This window comes from Pseudorasbora parva, chromosome 23 (assembly GCF_024679245.1).
Source record: "Pseudorasbora parva isolate DD20220531a chromosome 23, ASM2467924v1, whole genome shotgun sequence".
Lineage (NCBI taxonomy): Eukaryota > Metazoa > Chordata > Actinopteri > Cypriniformes > Gobionidae > Pseudorasbora > Pseudorasbora parva.
In genome coordinates this window covers 30,446,097-30,461,943 of record NC_090194.1, presented here as the reverse complement: position 1 = coordinate 30,461,943, position 15,847 = coordinate 30,446,097, and the positions used below count along the sequence as shown (strand labels likewise).

General features: G+C 41.4%; 1 protein-coding gene and 1 long non-coding RNA gene across 5 annotated transcripts; one reads left to right on the top strand and one right to left on the bottom strand.

The window, feature by feature from the left end:
- Positions 1-544: 544 nt before the first annotated feature.
- On the top strand, positions 545-6,567 carry LOC137062871 (uncharacterized). Its single transcript, XR_010901301.1, has 3 exons — positions 545-616; positions 808-975; positions 6,441-6,567. It is a non-coding gene; the product is annotated as an uncharacterized lncRNA (long non-coding RNA).
- Positions 1,749-15,615, bottom strand: prlhr2b (prolactin releasing hormone receptor 2b). 4 transcript variants are annotated; one of them, XM_067433799.1, is made up of 3 exons: positions 15,408-15,615; positions 12,551-13,012; positions 1,749-7,100 (listed from the first exon to the last, which is right to left on the bottom strand). In XM_067433799.1, the coding sequence occupies exons 2-3, from the start codon at positions 12,979-12,981 to the stop codon at positions 6,464-6,466; spliced, it is 1,068 nt and encodes a 355-aa protein (XP_067289900.1). In that variant the 5' UTR covers positions 12,982-13,012; positions 15,408-15,615; the 3' UTR covers positions 1,749-6,463. The 4 variants fall into 4 exon arrangements, with proteins under 4 accessions (XP_067289900.1, XP_067289901.1, XP_067289902.1 ...); XM_067433800.1 differs by having other exon boundaries at positions 12,551-13,009; XM_067433801.1 differs by having other exon boundaries at positions 15,450-15,615.
- Between the last annotated feature and the right edge of the window lie 232 nt (positions 15,616-15,847).

The following is a 15,847-nucleotide window of genomic DNA, read 5'->3' as shown; positions in this document are numbered from 1 at the left end:
TGAAAGGGGGATACGTAGTCAAAGCTCCTGAGATCTGCTTGGTTACATACATTCTTCCAAATATCTTCCTTTGTGTTCAGCAGAACAAAGAAATTCATTCAGGGTTGGAAGTCATAATTGAGTTTTTTGGGTGATCCTCCTCCTATTCCTTTATGTTGGGCGCTACCCTATATCTCAAGTTGTTTGGCCCGATTAGATCTAAAAGTGTACTGATGTCTTTTATATATGGACCACGTTTTCAGGCCCCTTTCAGGTGTGCTGGGGAGCCCTCTCCAATGATTTTATTGACTTTCATGCAATTCTGCAACAGAAAAGAGTCAGAATTGTGAGAAAAGGTCGCAATAACCTTTTTTATTCTGTGGCGGAAATGCTTCCATTTACCATTTGATTACCAAAATGACACATTTAAATGTTTTTTTCCTGTGCTAAAAAAATCTTAGTGCCTTAAAATACTTTGACTGTAACTCTAACCCTACACCCTTGCATAATTTATTATATACATATTAATGAATTAGCAAATTAGTCCCGCCCCCAACAACTCGCACGAGTTTGGCCAGCAAGCAGCACTGACTGCTATTTACAACGTCGAACATCACGGTAATTAAATGTGCTGTCTGTAAGTTTTCACATTACTAAAGCATAAAAATACCATATGTTCGTAGATATGTATGAAATATGCTAAATTCACCAACTTGTTTCTCAGAAAAACAATGCTACGGCCAGTTATTCTACAAATGTGCGTTCTTTGTCGGAATGTCTTTTTGTCCATACGCTGCCAGTTTACCCAATAATATTTTGACACCACAGGTTGCCAGTTGGCAGAAAACACAGCACATTGCTGCCATAAAGCCAGCAAACAAACTGGGTCAGAGACCGCAGATTCTACCCGACCTAAAAAGCCTCCTTAAGGTGCACCAAATCTGAGGAGGAGAAGGCGGATTGAATATGGACTGCAGTACCCATTTCAGCCACTAGGTCAATCCTGCATAACGCACCTCTAATTTGATTATCCTTTTGCTTGACTAAACAGCTAATAATAATGTTAAACAAGCTGTGTTCCCGTTTGCCATCTTCAGTTCATCATAAAATCGTAATATATAATTCATCTGCTATAGGGCCTATTGCTAAATCGAATCTACCAAATTTTAATTTTAATTTTTAATATTAATGGGATTACCTGGCTTCTCTTGAGACTCCACTGCTTCACAGAATAGATAAGCTAAAGCCCGCCCGTACTTTGACTGCCTTAAAGGGAGTGATGTCAGAAACAACAGTGATTTATAACCTCGTTTTTCTTTCATTGCAGTTTTAAAGAGGAAGTAGGCTACTCAGCAATGGCTTATAAATTGACTTATAAATTTGCACATGGTTTGTCTTGAAGCATATTAAAAACAACACATATACACATTAAATAGATTTTCACCACGGTGGGACTTTAAATTAACCAAAAGTCACTGCTAAAAATCCAAAAGTGCACAATACAATATCCAAAAATCACCAAAACAACAATTGATTAAAAGTATATCTTTATTCAGTTTCTAATAACATGCAGTAATTTAAACAGCAAGTTGTAGAAGCTTTCTCTATGAAGCACAGATGAATCAGTTTACCTTTTTCACATTCACAGAGCACTAGTGCATTGAAATGATCATAATTCCTTCCTAAGCAGGAAACTGCTAATGGAAAAGTAAATGGCAAAGAGTAGTCATCAGCACAAAGACTTTTAGGACTCTCAAAGGACTCTCAAAATGGACTATTTACGTACAGGTTTCTGGTTTTATTGTGCATGATTTAAAAGAAAGAACTTTCTTTGCAATGTCCTCTTGCAGCAAAATGTCATATCTGAAATCACTAGAGAAACTTTTAATATCTCACAAAACAACATCGCAGAAGAAAAAATGTTTGCGAATGCCATTTCATGTTGATTTCACCCTTGTGTGATGCTTTGTAAACAGCACAGCATGAAGGTTAAAATCATGTTACAGTATTTTGTCAATAAATAGCAGTAATATATCAGCCAACACAGTAGTCCTAATGGAGTATCCTTCAATTACATTAAGGCTATGTCTACACTAATCAAATGGATACATTTGAAAATGCTGTTTTCACATTGTGGTGTTGGATGTGAAAATGGAGCTATTTGAAAACGATGACGCATGTTTAGTCATGTGACTCATTTTGGCCGTTCATTTACACAGGAAAGGCGTTTTGGGGGCCTGAAAACACAAACTTTGGGTTGCGTTGGGAAAACACGAAAATGGGTTTCAAAGTGCAAGTTTTTTAAAATGATATCGTCTTTGTGTAACCTACAAACGCATGAATTTGTGAAAGCGGTGACGTCATGCGCATGCACATTACGTGTTCAGTCTATAGGCATGTAGTTTCTTTACAAAGTGACATTGCAAACTACTTAGCCTTGCTCCGCCCTCTACGTACTTCCGCTCAGTTTTCATTTTCCTTCATTACTACGTCTGGGACAGCTGTGTATTCTTAGGTTTTCTCTGAACAAATTTTTACCGGTCCAATCAGCGAACAGAGGGAGCGGCTGAGAGCGATGACGTTGATGGCGTGCGCTCGTTTGGGTTGTAGTTCAGTAATGGCGGCGGAGAAAGATGCCAACGAAACCATTCATTCCGTTGTGGCACCGCTGCCGAATATCCAGAAGTTAAAGCCGGAGCAAGAACAATCTTTGCTGGGATTTGTTGGTGGACATGATGTTGTGACCCTCCTCCCCAAAAGGATGAACTCGGGAAAAGTTTGATTTTCCAGCTCGCTCCGTTAGTGGTGAAGGAGTTGGCTGAAGCTCTACTCGGACGGTAACTGTTCCTCGTGGGGTCGGAAGGTATCGCCATCATTTAAGTTACAGGGGCTAGTCAGTTATTTTATTGCCGTCCGTCTCCCACCACCCGCGTAAAAATCCCGGCCAAGTTACCTAGTGCTTTTGACAAACACCAAGGTCGTGTGGGAATGTAATAGCTGTCCGAATCCACATCTCTGAGTTTTCAAGAATATATCACTTCAAAATTCACTGTTTATAATCATTTTTGACCACTGCAGAGCACCGTACTGTTGCGCTTTGCTGTTATTAGGATGCATTTCTAGACTTGTATATAGTTGGCGAGTATTTACAAGAGCAATATATTTCATCACCATTCAAATAAAAGCACGTAAACATTTGAATTGGTCTGTTATTTATAGCAGCATTTATTATCACACCAAGCATATGATATTTTATTTACAGCATACAATCATATTACGGACCGCATGAGCGGCGCGTTCCTAAACATAAAACTCTCCCATCCACCGTGCCGTGAATAAATCACAATCCGAATGCACGAGTTTTAGGTTTTATCACAGAGGTGGCCTGCACATTTATGTCGTATTTGTGTGAAACAGGCGAAGGGCGCGTGACATACGTCACGACCAAACGTTAGTGATTGGGTATGGCAGATCCAGGGTGGCTCAGGGCTGATCCAATAGTTTTAAACCTCAGCAGAGTTCCCGCCTTCGCGGAAGTAAACGCTTGTCAATGGAGAGTGGCCAGACTCTATGTACAAATGAAATGTACAAGAGTCTGGTAAGCGCAGGCTACAAACTAATGGCCTGGAATTAATTATACAGCCTTTTTAATTGTTTTTGCGGATCCATGTTAACGGGGATTGTTTTGACAACATTGTAGTCTGTAAATGAAAAAAACCCACAGGAAAAACGTTTTAGTATATTGTTGTCTTCAATGAGCCTTTTACATTAGTTTGTAAACACCTTAGTAAGCAGCAATAAAGCACACGGGACAGGTGTAGTGAACTTCATCTACTTTGTTTACTCTTCACTTGCGTTCTTGACACATATTACATCATTACACAGCACTTAGTAGTCCCAAATACAATTCACACATTAACACAACACTATGCTTCTACCGGCATTGCTGTGCCTGTTATTTATATATTTGTAGACTTCGCTTTAATAATAATAATTTGTTACATCTATATAGCGCTTTTCAAGGCACTCAAATCGCTTTACATGGATGGGGGGAATCTCCTCATCCACCACCAATGTGCAGCACCCACCTGGGTGATGCGACGGCAGCCATATTGCGGCAGAACGCTCACCACACACCAGCTGATTGGTGGAGAGGAGACAAAGTGATGAAGCCAATCAGGATATGGGGATGATTAGGAGGCCATGTTGGACAGGAGTCAATGGGTAATTTGGCCAAGATGCCGGGGTTACACCTTACTCTTTTTTTCCGAGGGACATCCTGGGATTTTTGATGACCACAGAAAGTCAGAACATCAGTTTAACGTCTCATCTGAAGGACAGTGCTTCTTACAGTATAGTGTCCCCATCCCTATACTAGAGTGTTAGGACCCACATAGACCACAGGATGAGCGCCCTGCTGGCCTCACTAACACCTCTACCAGCAGCTACCTGGTTTTCCCAGTTGGTCTCCCATCCAGGTACTGACCAGGCTCAGCCCTGCTTAGCTACAGTGGGAAACCAGTCTTGGGCTACAGGGTGATATGGCTGCTTTAGCTTTAAAGGTGCTGCATGTAATTTTTTGACTGTACTTAAACACAAAAATATAATATGCTTGCAGAGATTTAGGAAACATGCTAAATTTCTCTGAACAAAATGCTACAGCCAGTTACTCTACTTTGAAACATGCATTCCATGTCAGGATGTCTGTTTTTGTTTTGGTCTGTGTGATCCCGCTCACTGCCAATTTACCCAATAGAATTTTGGCTCCCTGGGCTGCTATTTGCAGATTCTACCCATCTTAAAAAGCCTCGACATCCATCCAAAAAGCTCTATGTCAAGAGCCATATCAACTCATCAACTTACAGTTTAAGGATTGACCGCTTTCCACTGTCCATTGCGCTCATTCCTGTTGTGTTCTCAAAATAGCAACCAGCGTGAAGGTCCAGTCTGAGGAGGAGGGGGCAGGAGAAACAACCCTCTCTCTTTGAATTCAGACTGCTCATTATTACATACGGCACCTTTAAGACCCCGATATACACTATGTTGGCAAAAGTTTGGGGATTTCTGCCTTTACATGCACATGAACTTTAATGCCTATCCTTTATATGTAGGGTTTAATATAGAGTCGGCCCACCCTTTGCAGCTATAACAGCTTCAACTCTTCTGGGAAGGCTTTCCACAAGGTTTAGGAGTGTGTTTATGGGAAATTTTGAGGTCAGACACTGATGTTAGACAAGAAGGCCTGGCTCGCAGTCTCTGCTCTAATTCATCCCAAAGGTGTTCTATCGGGTTGAGGTCAGAACTCTGTGCAGGCCAGTCAAGTTCCTCCACACCAAACTGGCTCAGCCAATCATGTTGGAACAGGAAGGGGCTATCCCAAAACTGTCCCACAAATTTGGGAGCATGAAATTGTCAAGCCCAACCGCTGAAAAACAATCACACACCATAATATTCCCTCCACCAAACTTTACACTTGGCACAGTGGAGTCAGACAAGTACCGTTCTCCTGGCAACCGCAAAACCCAGACTCGTCCATCGAATGAGAACACGTCTCCACTGCTACAGGGTCCAGGGGTGGCATGTTGTACACCACTGCATACTATGCTTTGCATTGCACTTAATGTTGGTTGGATGCAGCTGCTCAGCCTTGGAAACCCATTCCACGAAGCTCTCTATGCACTGTTCTTGAGCTAATCTGAAGGCCAAAGTTTGGAGGTCTGTATCTATTGACTATTGATAGAAAGTTGGTAACTTCTGCACACTGTGCGCCTTAGCATGCGTTGACCCCACTCTGTGATTCTACATGGCCTACCACTTCGTGGTTGAGTTGCTGTTGTTCCCAATTGCTTCCACTTTGTTATAATACCACTAACAGTTAATGGTGGAATATTTAGTAGTGAGGACATTTCACAAACAGACTTATTGCACAGGTGGCATCTATAACAGTACAACGCTTGAATTCACTGAGCTCCTGAGAGCGACCCATTCTCTCACAAATATTTGTAGAAACAGTCTGTTCACCTGAACTCAATGCTTTGGAGTGGTGTCAGAATACTTTCGGCAATATAGTGTACTTCAAGTGAAATTAAAGAACAAACTGGTGTGATATTATTTCAAACAAAATCAGGCCAAAACAAAGTTCGTAAGGAGTTCGTTTCAGGAGTTCAAAACAGCTTGCCAAAGCAAACTTTCCGGAAAAGTTTGTTCCGGCTGGCAAACACCTTTGATTTACATTAGTCCATGGTGATTACATAATAGGTAGATTAGCTCTGCAGCTCTACAACGCCACCTTTTTTGATGTCAAAATCTTCTTCAGTTCATTTGGGATGTTTGCTAATGTATATTTGCACAAAGTGAAGAACAAAAGATAATTTTGCTATGAGCATGTTTCCATCCATTATGTCTTTTCTTGTATTTACATTTTATTGACCATTATTAATTTGCACTTCATGACTTTTCAGCTTTTTTGAAGCCTACTCTGATGTCATAGTACTACGCTGGCTGTCGCACAGTGGTTTGCGGGTATGCCGATGCGGCGATGGCAGGTGAACATCTTGCGCAGTTCTGCGCGGAAACGGTCGTGCAGCCACGCATACAAGAATGGGTTGCAACAGGACGAGCTCATGGCGCACAGATGACACAACAACTGGATCAACAAGAAATGGCGCTTATTGATAAGGCGGATGTCGATGTCACGCAGGACATTGAACACATAGATGGGCAGCCAGCAGATGGCGAACGCTGCCACCACAAGAGACACCAGCCTGAAGATCTTACGCTTTCGTGCCCGCTGGGCTTCGGCCTGGTCCCGTGTACGGTGTCCGGGAGCCACGCAGTTACGGAGTTTGACGGAGATGCAGAAGTAAGAGACGCAGACTGCGGATAAAGGGAGGATGTAGGTCAGTAGTAATGTGCTGTAGGCGTAGACCAGCCGCTGGGTCTCCTGGCCCAACCAGAACTCCTCACAGATGGTCAAACCCTCTTCTCTGAACTCCACGTGATAGGTGTGGGCTACAGCGGGAGCCACTAGAACACACGACAGCAGCCAGATCCCAGACAGCACGTAACCACATGCTGCCATTGAGATTCGCTTCTTCAAAGGGTGAACTGTAGCGTAGTACCTGTTACAACACAGAGATATTATATTATATTATATAAATTATAGTTAGTGCTGTCAAATCGATTAGTCATGATTAATTTCATTTAAAATAAAAGTGTTTTGTGTTTACACATGGGCGTCGGGAGCAAAAAAATTTGGGTGGGTTTTGTATATGTTTTGTATATGCATTATGATTTGTATAAAGTAAATGAAGCCTATTTTTACAATATATTTTTTGACATTTTACAAACATTTTTTTTAATTCCTGTTAATCTCATTCATGGAACAATGAATAAATAATTGTCATTATTTACTCATAATTTATATAATCATTTTTAAATCTCAATAGATTGAATATAGTTATTTTTACTACAGTAAAAAGGCAGTAATATAATGGATTTTATTATTTTTCTTTCAGATATTACCACAAAATCAGAAATAATAAATGTTTAAAGAAAATGAAGCAGAGAACCTTCTATCTATCTATATCTGTATCGATCGATCGATCGATCGATCGATCGATCGATCGATCGATCTATCTATCTATCTATCTATCTATCTATCTATCTATCTATCTATCTATCTATCTATCTATCTATCTATCTATCTATCTATCTATCTATATTTTCTTCAGAACAGAGACTCACAACAAGGAGGCAAGAAACAACATAAACTTTATTTATAGCAGAAGGGAATGAGAAGTTTATTAGTTAAATTGAGAGTTTATCAGCAGAAATAACTAGTTGATGAATGGCGATAATGACATGTCTTTATCCCTGTAGCTGGATGAGGAGGTTGTGGATGGCAGAGAAGATGGACGCTGAAGCACACACCTTGGTGGAGAGACTGGAGACTTGAGTTCTGCGCATACTTGGCCCAGCCTAGGAATTGGCTCCAAAAGTTCTGGTGGCCATGACAGAAGGTTCTCAGGAAGCACCTAATCTCTGCGACTGAAGGTGGTACCCCGATGACAGACTGATATCCACACCTATAAGCATGAAGAAGGCCTTCCATAGCAACACATCCCTGGACAAACCTTCTCACGTCATCTGGAATGTCCACCAGAAGCGATCTTGTAGCAGTGAGAGGGTGCGGTTGGTCCCTATGTGGCCAGTGCCCATGGATGTATGGGCCGAGTGCGTGATTTTGGTGCGTTGGGACCTGGGCACATACGTGTCCTGGTGGACACCCTCGGCAGAGAAGGCTTGGTTGCACTGGAGGAGGAGAGTTGTTGGTGAATGGACCACTGGATGGGGCATAGGAGTATATATTGAGGCAAGATGGGCTCAGGATCTTCTGTCTTTTCTTCTGGAGCATGGAGACATGAGAAAGCATCGGCTCTGAGATTCTTGGTATCTGGATTAAATGAGATGGTGGAATGGAATCGGGTAAAGAACAAAGCCCATCTTGCCTGCCTTGGGTTAAGTCGCTTGGCATCACAGAGATATTGGAGATTTTTGTGGTTAGTGAGTACAGTGAACTTCTCCTTAGCACCTGCTTACCAGTGTCTCTACGAAACCAGTGTCTCCACATGGCTCTGCGAATTTGATTGTGAGCAGTTCTCTGTTCCCGCTATCATAGTTAATCTCCTCCAGGGATAACTTATTTGAAAAGAAGGTACATGAATGGAGACATGCTGGATTCCCCTGCTGCTGAGACAGCACTGCTCCTACTCTGGTTGTGGAAGGGTCAACCTTGACGACGAAGGGCTTATTGGGGTCAGGATTAATCAGAAGCAGTGCACTTGTGATGGCATTCTTGAGGCTCTGGAAAGCCTGAGTGGCAACTGGTGTCCAGGAAAGGGATTTAGGCTTATTCTTGAAGAGGTTAGTTAATGCTGCCGTTATGGAGCTGTAACTGTGGATGAAGTGACGATAGAAGTTTGCAAAACCTAGGAATCTTTGATGGTTGAACGTATGGGCCAGGAACGGACTACATTGGCTTTCCCCGCGTCCACATGGATGCCACATGGATGCCTGATGTTATAATCTAGGAATTGCACAGTGGGTAGATGAAAGGAACACTTCTTGGCTTTCAGGAAAGCTGATACTAACTCATGCATTGAAGAACCTCTGCAACATGTTGGTGATGGTTGGCCAGGCTCTGGGAATAAATCAAGATGTCGTCAATATCGATCGTGCATCGATGGAGGAAGTCCCAGAGCATCTTGTGCATGAAATCCTGGAATACGTCCAGGGGGCGTTTACTAACCCATGAGACATGACGAGGTACTTCTAGTGTTCTGTAGGGGTCACAAATGCAGTCACGCTGCGGAGGTCCAACTTGGTTTGCACGGCTGCTCCGCAAAGTTGCTCCACAAGGGAAAGTGGATATTGGAACTTCCCACTGATGTTGTTGAGTGCTCTGCAATCAGTGTATTGCCGCAAGCCTTCATCCTTCTTCACCACAAAGAAAAAAGCTGCAGGGGATGTGGACGGGCAGATCTAACTTAGGTGGAGAGCCTCTTCAACATATTCCTCCATGGCCTTCTGTTCAAGGATAGAGAGAAGATACATTTTACCATAGGGCACTGGCTCACCTGGAAGGAGGTCGATGACACAGACCCATGGCCAATGTGGAGGCAACGACGATGCCAGTTTGGGGAAGAATACGACTGTGGCAAGGGGGGCGTGGTTCAGCGAGGTCTGCAGCGGGAGAGAGGGCCACGGGACGAGCGGTAAGTGAGTGGGTTGGACGCAGATTAATAACACCTGTCTCTTGTGCTAGTAATGAGCGCGGAGACGGGATAAAACACCAGCGGAACCGGAGACCGAGGAGAGAGAGAGTCGGACTGTTGGTGCGAGACACTGAGTTTACCGGAAGCCGGAAGTGCGTGACCCGGAAGTGATACAGAGACTGAGCGATATATGAGAAAACAGACACACGAAGAAGTGTGCACGTTGTGATTGAGTTACAAGAATAAAAAGCATCAACAGTCCTGCCGACCCCCGTGTCCTCTTCCTTCCTTACCTTATCGAACTTGTTACAACGACACTAAAAGGGAAATAACAGGCAGGGATGTCAATGGATGGAAATGGAAGCCTGGGATTTAATCCCTGCCGGTAGGTGTTGAAAAGTGAGCGCTGATTCCATCCACTGGCTAGGGTCCATATTCAGAAATAGACATTTTCCCGTGGTTGAGATGATATTACTGCTCACCAATTGAAGAAAATTAGAAGAAGAAGATTACTATCAGGAATTTCAAACACCTTGCGTATGAGTGGTGAAATTCTTGAAAATGAGTTTGTGTGACACTACCATTTCGATTCGAGATCGTCTGGGCCCAGTGGAGTGCTCGCCGCGTCAGCAGGGAGATAATAAAGGCTAATTTTTTTGTTAAATAATTTGATTTCTTTGTGGGGAAATGGTGCGACTGCATCTCTAGGGCCAAAGGACACTGCAGGAGGAATCTATCGCAAGACAGATACTGAAGACGATGGAGAGACGTAGAATCAGGAGAGATGATGCCTGACAAGCCAGAACCACATCAAGATGTTGGGTCTGGGAACTCACCATTGACATGGCTATATCCAAGGGAAGGGATAAATGGTTGTCTTTCAAACTCCCTCTGCACGCAATTGGATCGCTTTACAACCAACCAGTGCAACGTGAAGTGGAGCTGGTTGATAGTGCCCCAACAAGTAAAGTCATAACATAATGATACCTTTATAAATCATTAGCTAATGATTAATTAAAGCAGACAACTGGAAGTTGAAATGCATGGCTTTGACCCCTTGTGGTAATTAAGACATTAATTTACATTATTAGTTAATATAATACATTATTAAGGAATTCATTCATTATAACATATTTAACAACTATTTAATGATTACTTGTAGAATCTTCATTAGTTGCTGATGCAGTAATCATTAATAAATGGGTTAGTTCACCATTAGTAATACATTAACTCATGATTATCTGTGCATTAATTAAGCATGAATTATTGCATATTAGTGCACCCTTATTGTAAAGTGTTACTGAAAAGCTTAACTCAAGTCTTCCAGAGTCGCGGCCAAAGCCGCTTTGAAAGACCGCCGTTCGCCAGCTTCTCTGTTTACAAGCAGCACGCAACTATGTCGTCATTATATTAAGCCTGCTCAATGACTCTATACGTGATTATGATTGGCCTGACCAGAGTTTGGTCAGAGCATCTCTAAAACTGCAGCTCTTGTGAAGTGTCTGCAGTGGTCAGTATCTATCAAAAGTGGTCAAAGGAAGGAACAGTGAACTGGTGACAGAGGACCTGTTTTCTTTTACATCCCGTGGCTGGCCAGGTGTGTTGCTTAACTGGGGAACACATGGCACCAGTATGCCTTATGGGAAGAAGGCAAGCTGGTGAAGGCAATGTGATGCTTTGGGCAATGTTCTGCTAGGAAACCTTGGGTCCTGCCGTCCATGTGGATGTTACTTTGACACATAACACCTACCTAAGCATTGTTGAAGACCATGCACATACACTCTTTCATTGAGGCTGTATTCCCTGGTGGCAGTGGCCTCTTTCAGCAGGATAATGCACCCTGCCACAAAGCAAAACATTTTCAGGAATGGTTTAAGGAACATAATAACGAGTATGAGGTGTTGACTTGGCCTCCAACTTCCCCAGATCTTAATCCAATCAAGCATCTGTGAGATGTGCTGAACAAATAAGTCTGATCCATGGAGGCCCCATCTCGCAACTTACAGGACTTAAATGATCTGCTGCTAACATCTTCTAAAATCACACCTTCAGGGGTCTAGTGAAGTCCATGCCTCGACGTGTCAGGGCTGTTTTGGCAGCAAAAGAGGGACCAACACAATATTAGAAAGGGGATCATAATGTTATGACTGATCAGTGTAAATATATACTAATCAAGAGTTAGCAGCAGATAGTATATAGTCATTCATTTGGACATATTACATTTACAATCAATATAGTTACATTTTTGCTATAGAAAAAAAACAGTAAAATGTTGTTTTTTTTGTTTGTTTTAAACAAACAAATTAATTCACTACAGCATTTAAAAAATAATATTATTATAATCTTTACTATTTTTTAGATTATAGTAAAATATATTTTGAATTATTGTAATGAGAAAATGTGAAATAATTTCACAAGGCAAAGATCTTAAAATAGGCTTCATTTTTTCTACAAAATCATAATTGTTTTAATGTACATATGTATGGGGGGAAATATGACAGAAATATTCTTGACAGATTTTGTGAGTTAAGAAAGCAAGAAACAATTCAGTTTTGTCAGCAAACATCAAAGCAGTAGTGGGGAAACAGCATGAAAAGTGACCCTCCTCTCAAACTGCAGTCTTCACTTTAGAGACCTCTAATGATCTCCAAAGACCTTTTTCAAAAGAACCATCATTTCATCCTTTTATCTCAAGTGATCTGACCCACTTTAACCCCACTTAGCTTTGATATCTACGTCACATAACCGCCTGAGCCATTAGAGAGATCATTAGAGGGTCAGATGGCTGCACTCACCTGTCCACGGCAATGGCTGTGAGAGTGAAAACGGACACGTATACAGTGACGGGCTGGATCAAGAACACCAGGTAGCACATGAAGCGTCCGAACGTCCACCCGTGAGGGCTGAAGGCGTAGGCCAGCGTGAACGGGACGCAGGTCACGCACATCAACATGTCTGAGAAGGCCAGGTTACCGATGAAGAAGTTGGTGACGTTGTGCATCTTCCTCGTGCGGCAGATGATGTAGATCAGAAGGTAGTTGCCAAAGACGCCCACCAGCAGCACCAGAACGTAACAGGGGATGATAAGTGGCTTGAAGGTCTGCAGCAGGGCTACGTCTGCGAAGGTGAAGTTGTGAGGGGCCGTGGTGTTTTGGAGCACCATCACCTCGTACACATGGCTTCCAGGAGGCTCTTCTCCTCCACCTTCCCAGCCAGAGCCCTCCATTCTTCAGTCAAAACACTTGTGTCTCCACCTGCTGGACGAAAACACAAAGGTTTTTCAATGGTCTCATTCAGTCTTGAATTATTTGTTACATAACTGCTTATTAAGTGCATTAACATAAGTGCATTAATGTACCTGTATAAAAGCAACTATAGAAAATGAAGGTCGTAAAAAAGCTTTTTGTTCACTTTATACCAGCATTGTAAAACACAACAGCGTGCCTGCAGTAATGTATTTTTTTCTCCAAAGAATCTTCCTTCATTTGTTCATTATAAAGGGATAGTTCACCTAAAAATGAAAATTCAGTCATTAATTACTCACCCTCACATCGTTTCAAACCCTTAGGACTTTCTTTCATCACAACTGAAAAGACTCATGAAGAGTTCATCATTTTCTGAAGAGACTTGATTGCTTTATATGATGAACAGACTGAATTTAGGCTTTAATTCACATAAACATTCGTCAGCTTCAAAAAGAGGAAGCTCAAGCATGTTCGCGTGACGTGCAAGAACCAATGAGATTCATCCTCCTGTTATGCAGTGCGCTTTGAGCTTCTGTAGGAACCAATGAGATTCATCCTCCTGTTACGCAGTGCGCTTTGAGCTTCTGTAGGAACCAATGAGATTCATCCTCCTGTTACGCAGTGCGCTTTGAGCTTCTGTAGGAACCAATGAGATTCATCCTCCTGTTACGCAGTGCGCTTTGAGCTTCTGTAGGAACCAATGAGATTCATCCTCCTGTTACGCAGTGCGCTTTGAGCTTCTGTAGGAACCAATGCGATTCATCCTCCTGTTACGTAGTGTGTTTGAGCTTCTGTAAGAACCAATGAGATTCATCCTCCTGTTACGTAGTGTGTTTGAGCTTCTGTAAACATGGGCGTAGGTTTAGGGGGGGACGCTAGGTACTAGTCCCAATCAATATTTTAAGATGGCAAAATTGTCCCCGCCAATATTTTAGCAAACTCCTTATCGTCCCGTATTTACAAGCAAAATGACGCGCCCCGCTGTATCAAATCAATACAGGACGCGATGCACAAGATTGCTTTAGGTTTGACTGAGCTTCTGTTTAAGTTTTCTGAACAATGTTCATAAGTTAATAAAAGACTAAATCAAATCTGTTCATGATATAAAGAGATTGTGTCTCTTCAGAAACTGTTGGACTTAACCGCTCAATCCATATGATTTTGTTTTACGATCTCAGTGTCATAGTAGTAGTTGCATATAGCTGTCTAGGGACAGAAAGCTCTCAGATCTCATCAAAAAGATCTTTATTTGTGTTCCAAAGATGAACAAAATCAGTTTGCGAACCACATAAGGGTGAGTAAATTATGACAGGATTTTCATTTTTGGGTGAATTATCCCTTTAATTTAACTGTTAGACAAGCAAGAATGATCAAAAAGTCCAAGCTTAGCAGGTAAACATTCATATCATCTGCGTAAATACATTTTAAATTAAACTCAGCCAGCCAAATCCCCCCCCCCCCCCCCCAACCCCATGAAGTTACACTATCGATGGGTAGTTGACATTAAATTATTTTAGAAAGTTGATATCTCTTGCAGTGCAGCAGGCTAAACTGTTTTAAAATGAATTTTACTATTCTATTATTCATTTGCATGCAGGTTTTATGATCATATTAATTGAGAGGTTGCATGGAATATTTATACTTTTTTAAAAATTCATACATTTGGAGTTCATTAACATCTCTAAAGATTTTCTAAATCACCAGAATTTCATCATATTCATCAGGGCAGCATCTTATCGCGTGTAATCCTGTAACGGGGACCGCAGATAAAAGAATGCTTGCATAAATAACGACTATACATGAAACTGAAGATCATGCCATATAGATAAGGAATAGATCTGAAAAGGAACCAGGACCAGACAGGGTGATTAAGTGATGTATGGAGTCTGCAATACCATAATTATCTTATTGTCAGTGTTAATTACCTTATAATAATGCTGATAATGGAACTTTCTTCACTAGTCAGATGCAAGCTCATTAGTCAATAATTTTAGCGCTCATTAACACCTCACACAAACTGCAAAATGTAGATTTTATGGTGAAATTCGTATAAAAAAAAGAATTAAAAAAAAGATCATTAATACAGATATCACAACTACATATCTATTGTTACATTTTGCAAGGTTGTTATTTATACTAAGTTTGTTATTTCAGGGATTAAATAAAAATATATTATCGTGTCCACATGAAACGAACATACAGAGATGCCTTTGACTCAAAACCATTGGGATATAGCGCTTGTGATAACTAACCACGGCATCTTCTAAATGTATGCATACTTTAAATATTGCATCCTTTGACTAAACTGAGAAATAATAAAATTCGATGTAGAGAAAAATTTGCAGTAGCCTATATAGACAAGCCAGGATATTGTCTTTAGAATAAATTAATAAAAACCATACATTACCTAAGGCACGAAATATTCCTGTTTCTGAGTGTGTGAATGCACCTTTTCTCCTGTGCGGTTCGTCGAGTGTCTCCCAACGCGCGCCGGTGCGCATCCGACGCGCAGAGCTTCGGTTTCGAGAAACAAATAACTTAAATCAGCGAGAGACTGAATGTGCTGCAGGAAACGTGTTTCACAACTGTCACTCGTTTACTCATGCGAACTAAAGCCCAACTTCTGTCACCCTGTCAGTGAAGACCGTTCTGGTGGTGCGCAGGGTAGGGAGGGGTCTAATTTAAAGCCCAAACTTCGTCAAAGGAGGTCAAAGAAAAGGTTTTGGTTAAACTTATTTGATCATATATATATATATATATATATATATATATATATATATATATATATATATATATATATATATATATATATATATATATATATATATATATATATATATATATACA

Excerpts from the sequence above, each read along its gene's own strand:
- prlhr2b (XM_067433799.1), bottom strand. The coding sequence starts at position 12,981 with ATGGAGGGCTCTGGCTGGGAAGGTGGAGGAGAAGAGCCTCCTGGAAGC. Across the intron at positions 7,101-12,550 it reads ACAGCCATTGCCGTGGACAG|GTACTACGCTACAGTTCACC; the intron begins GTGAGTGCAGCC and ends GTGTTGTAACAG.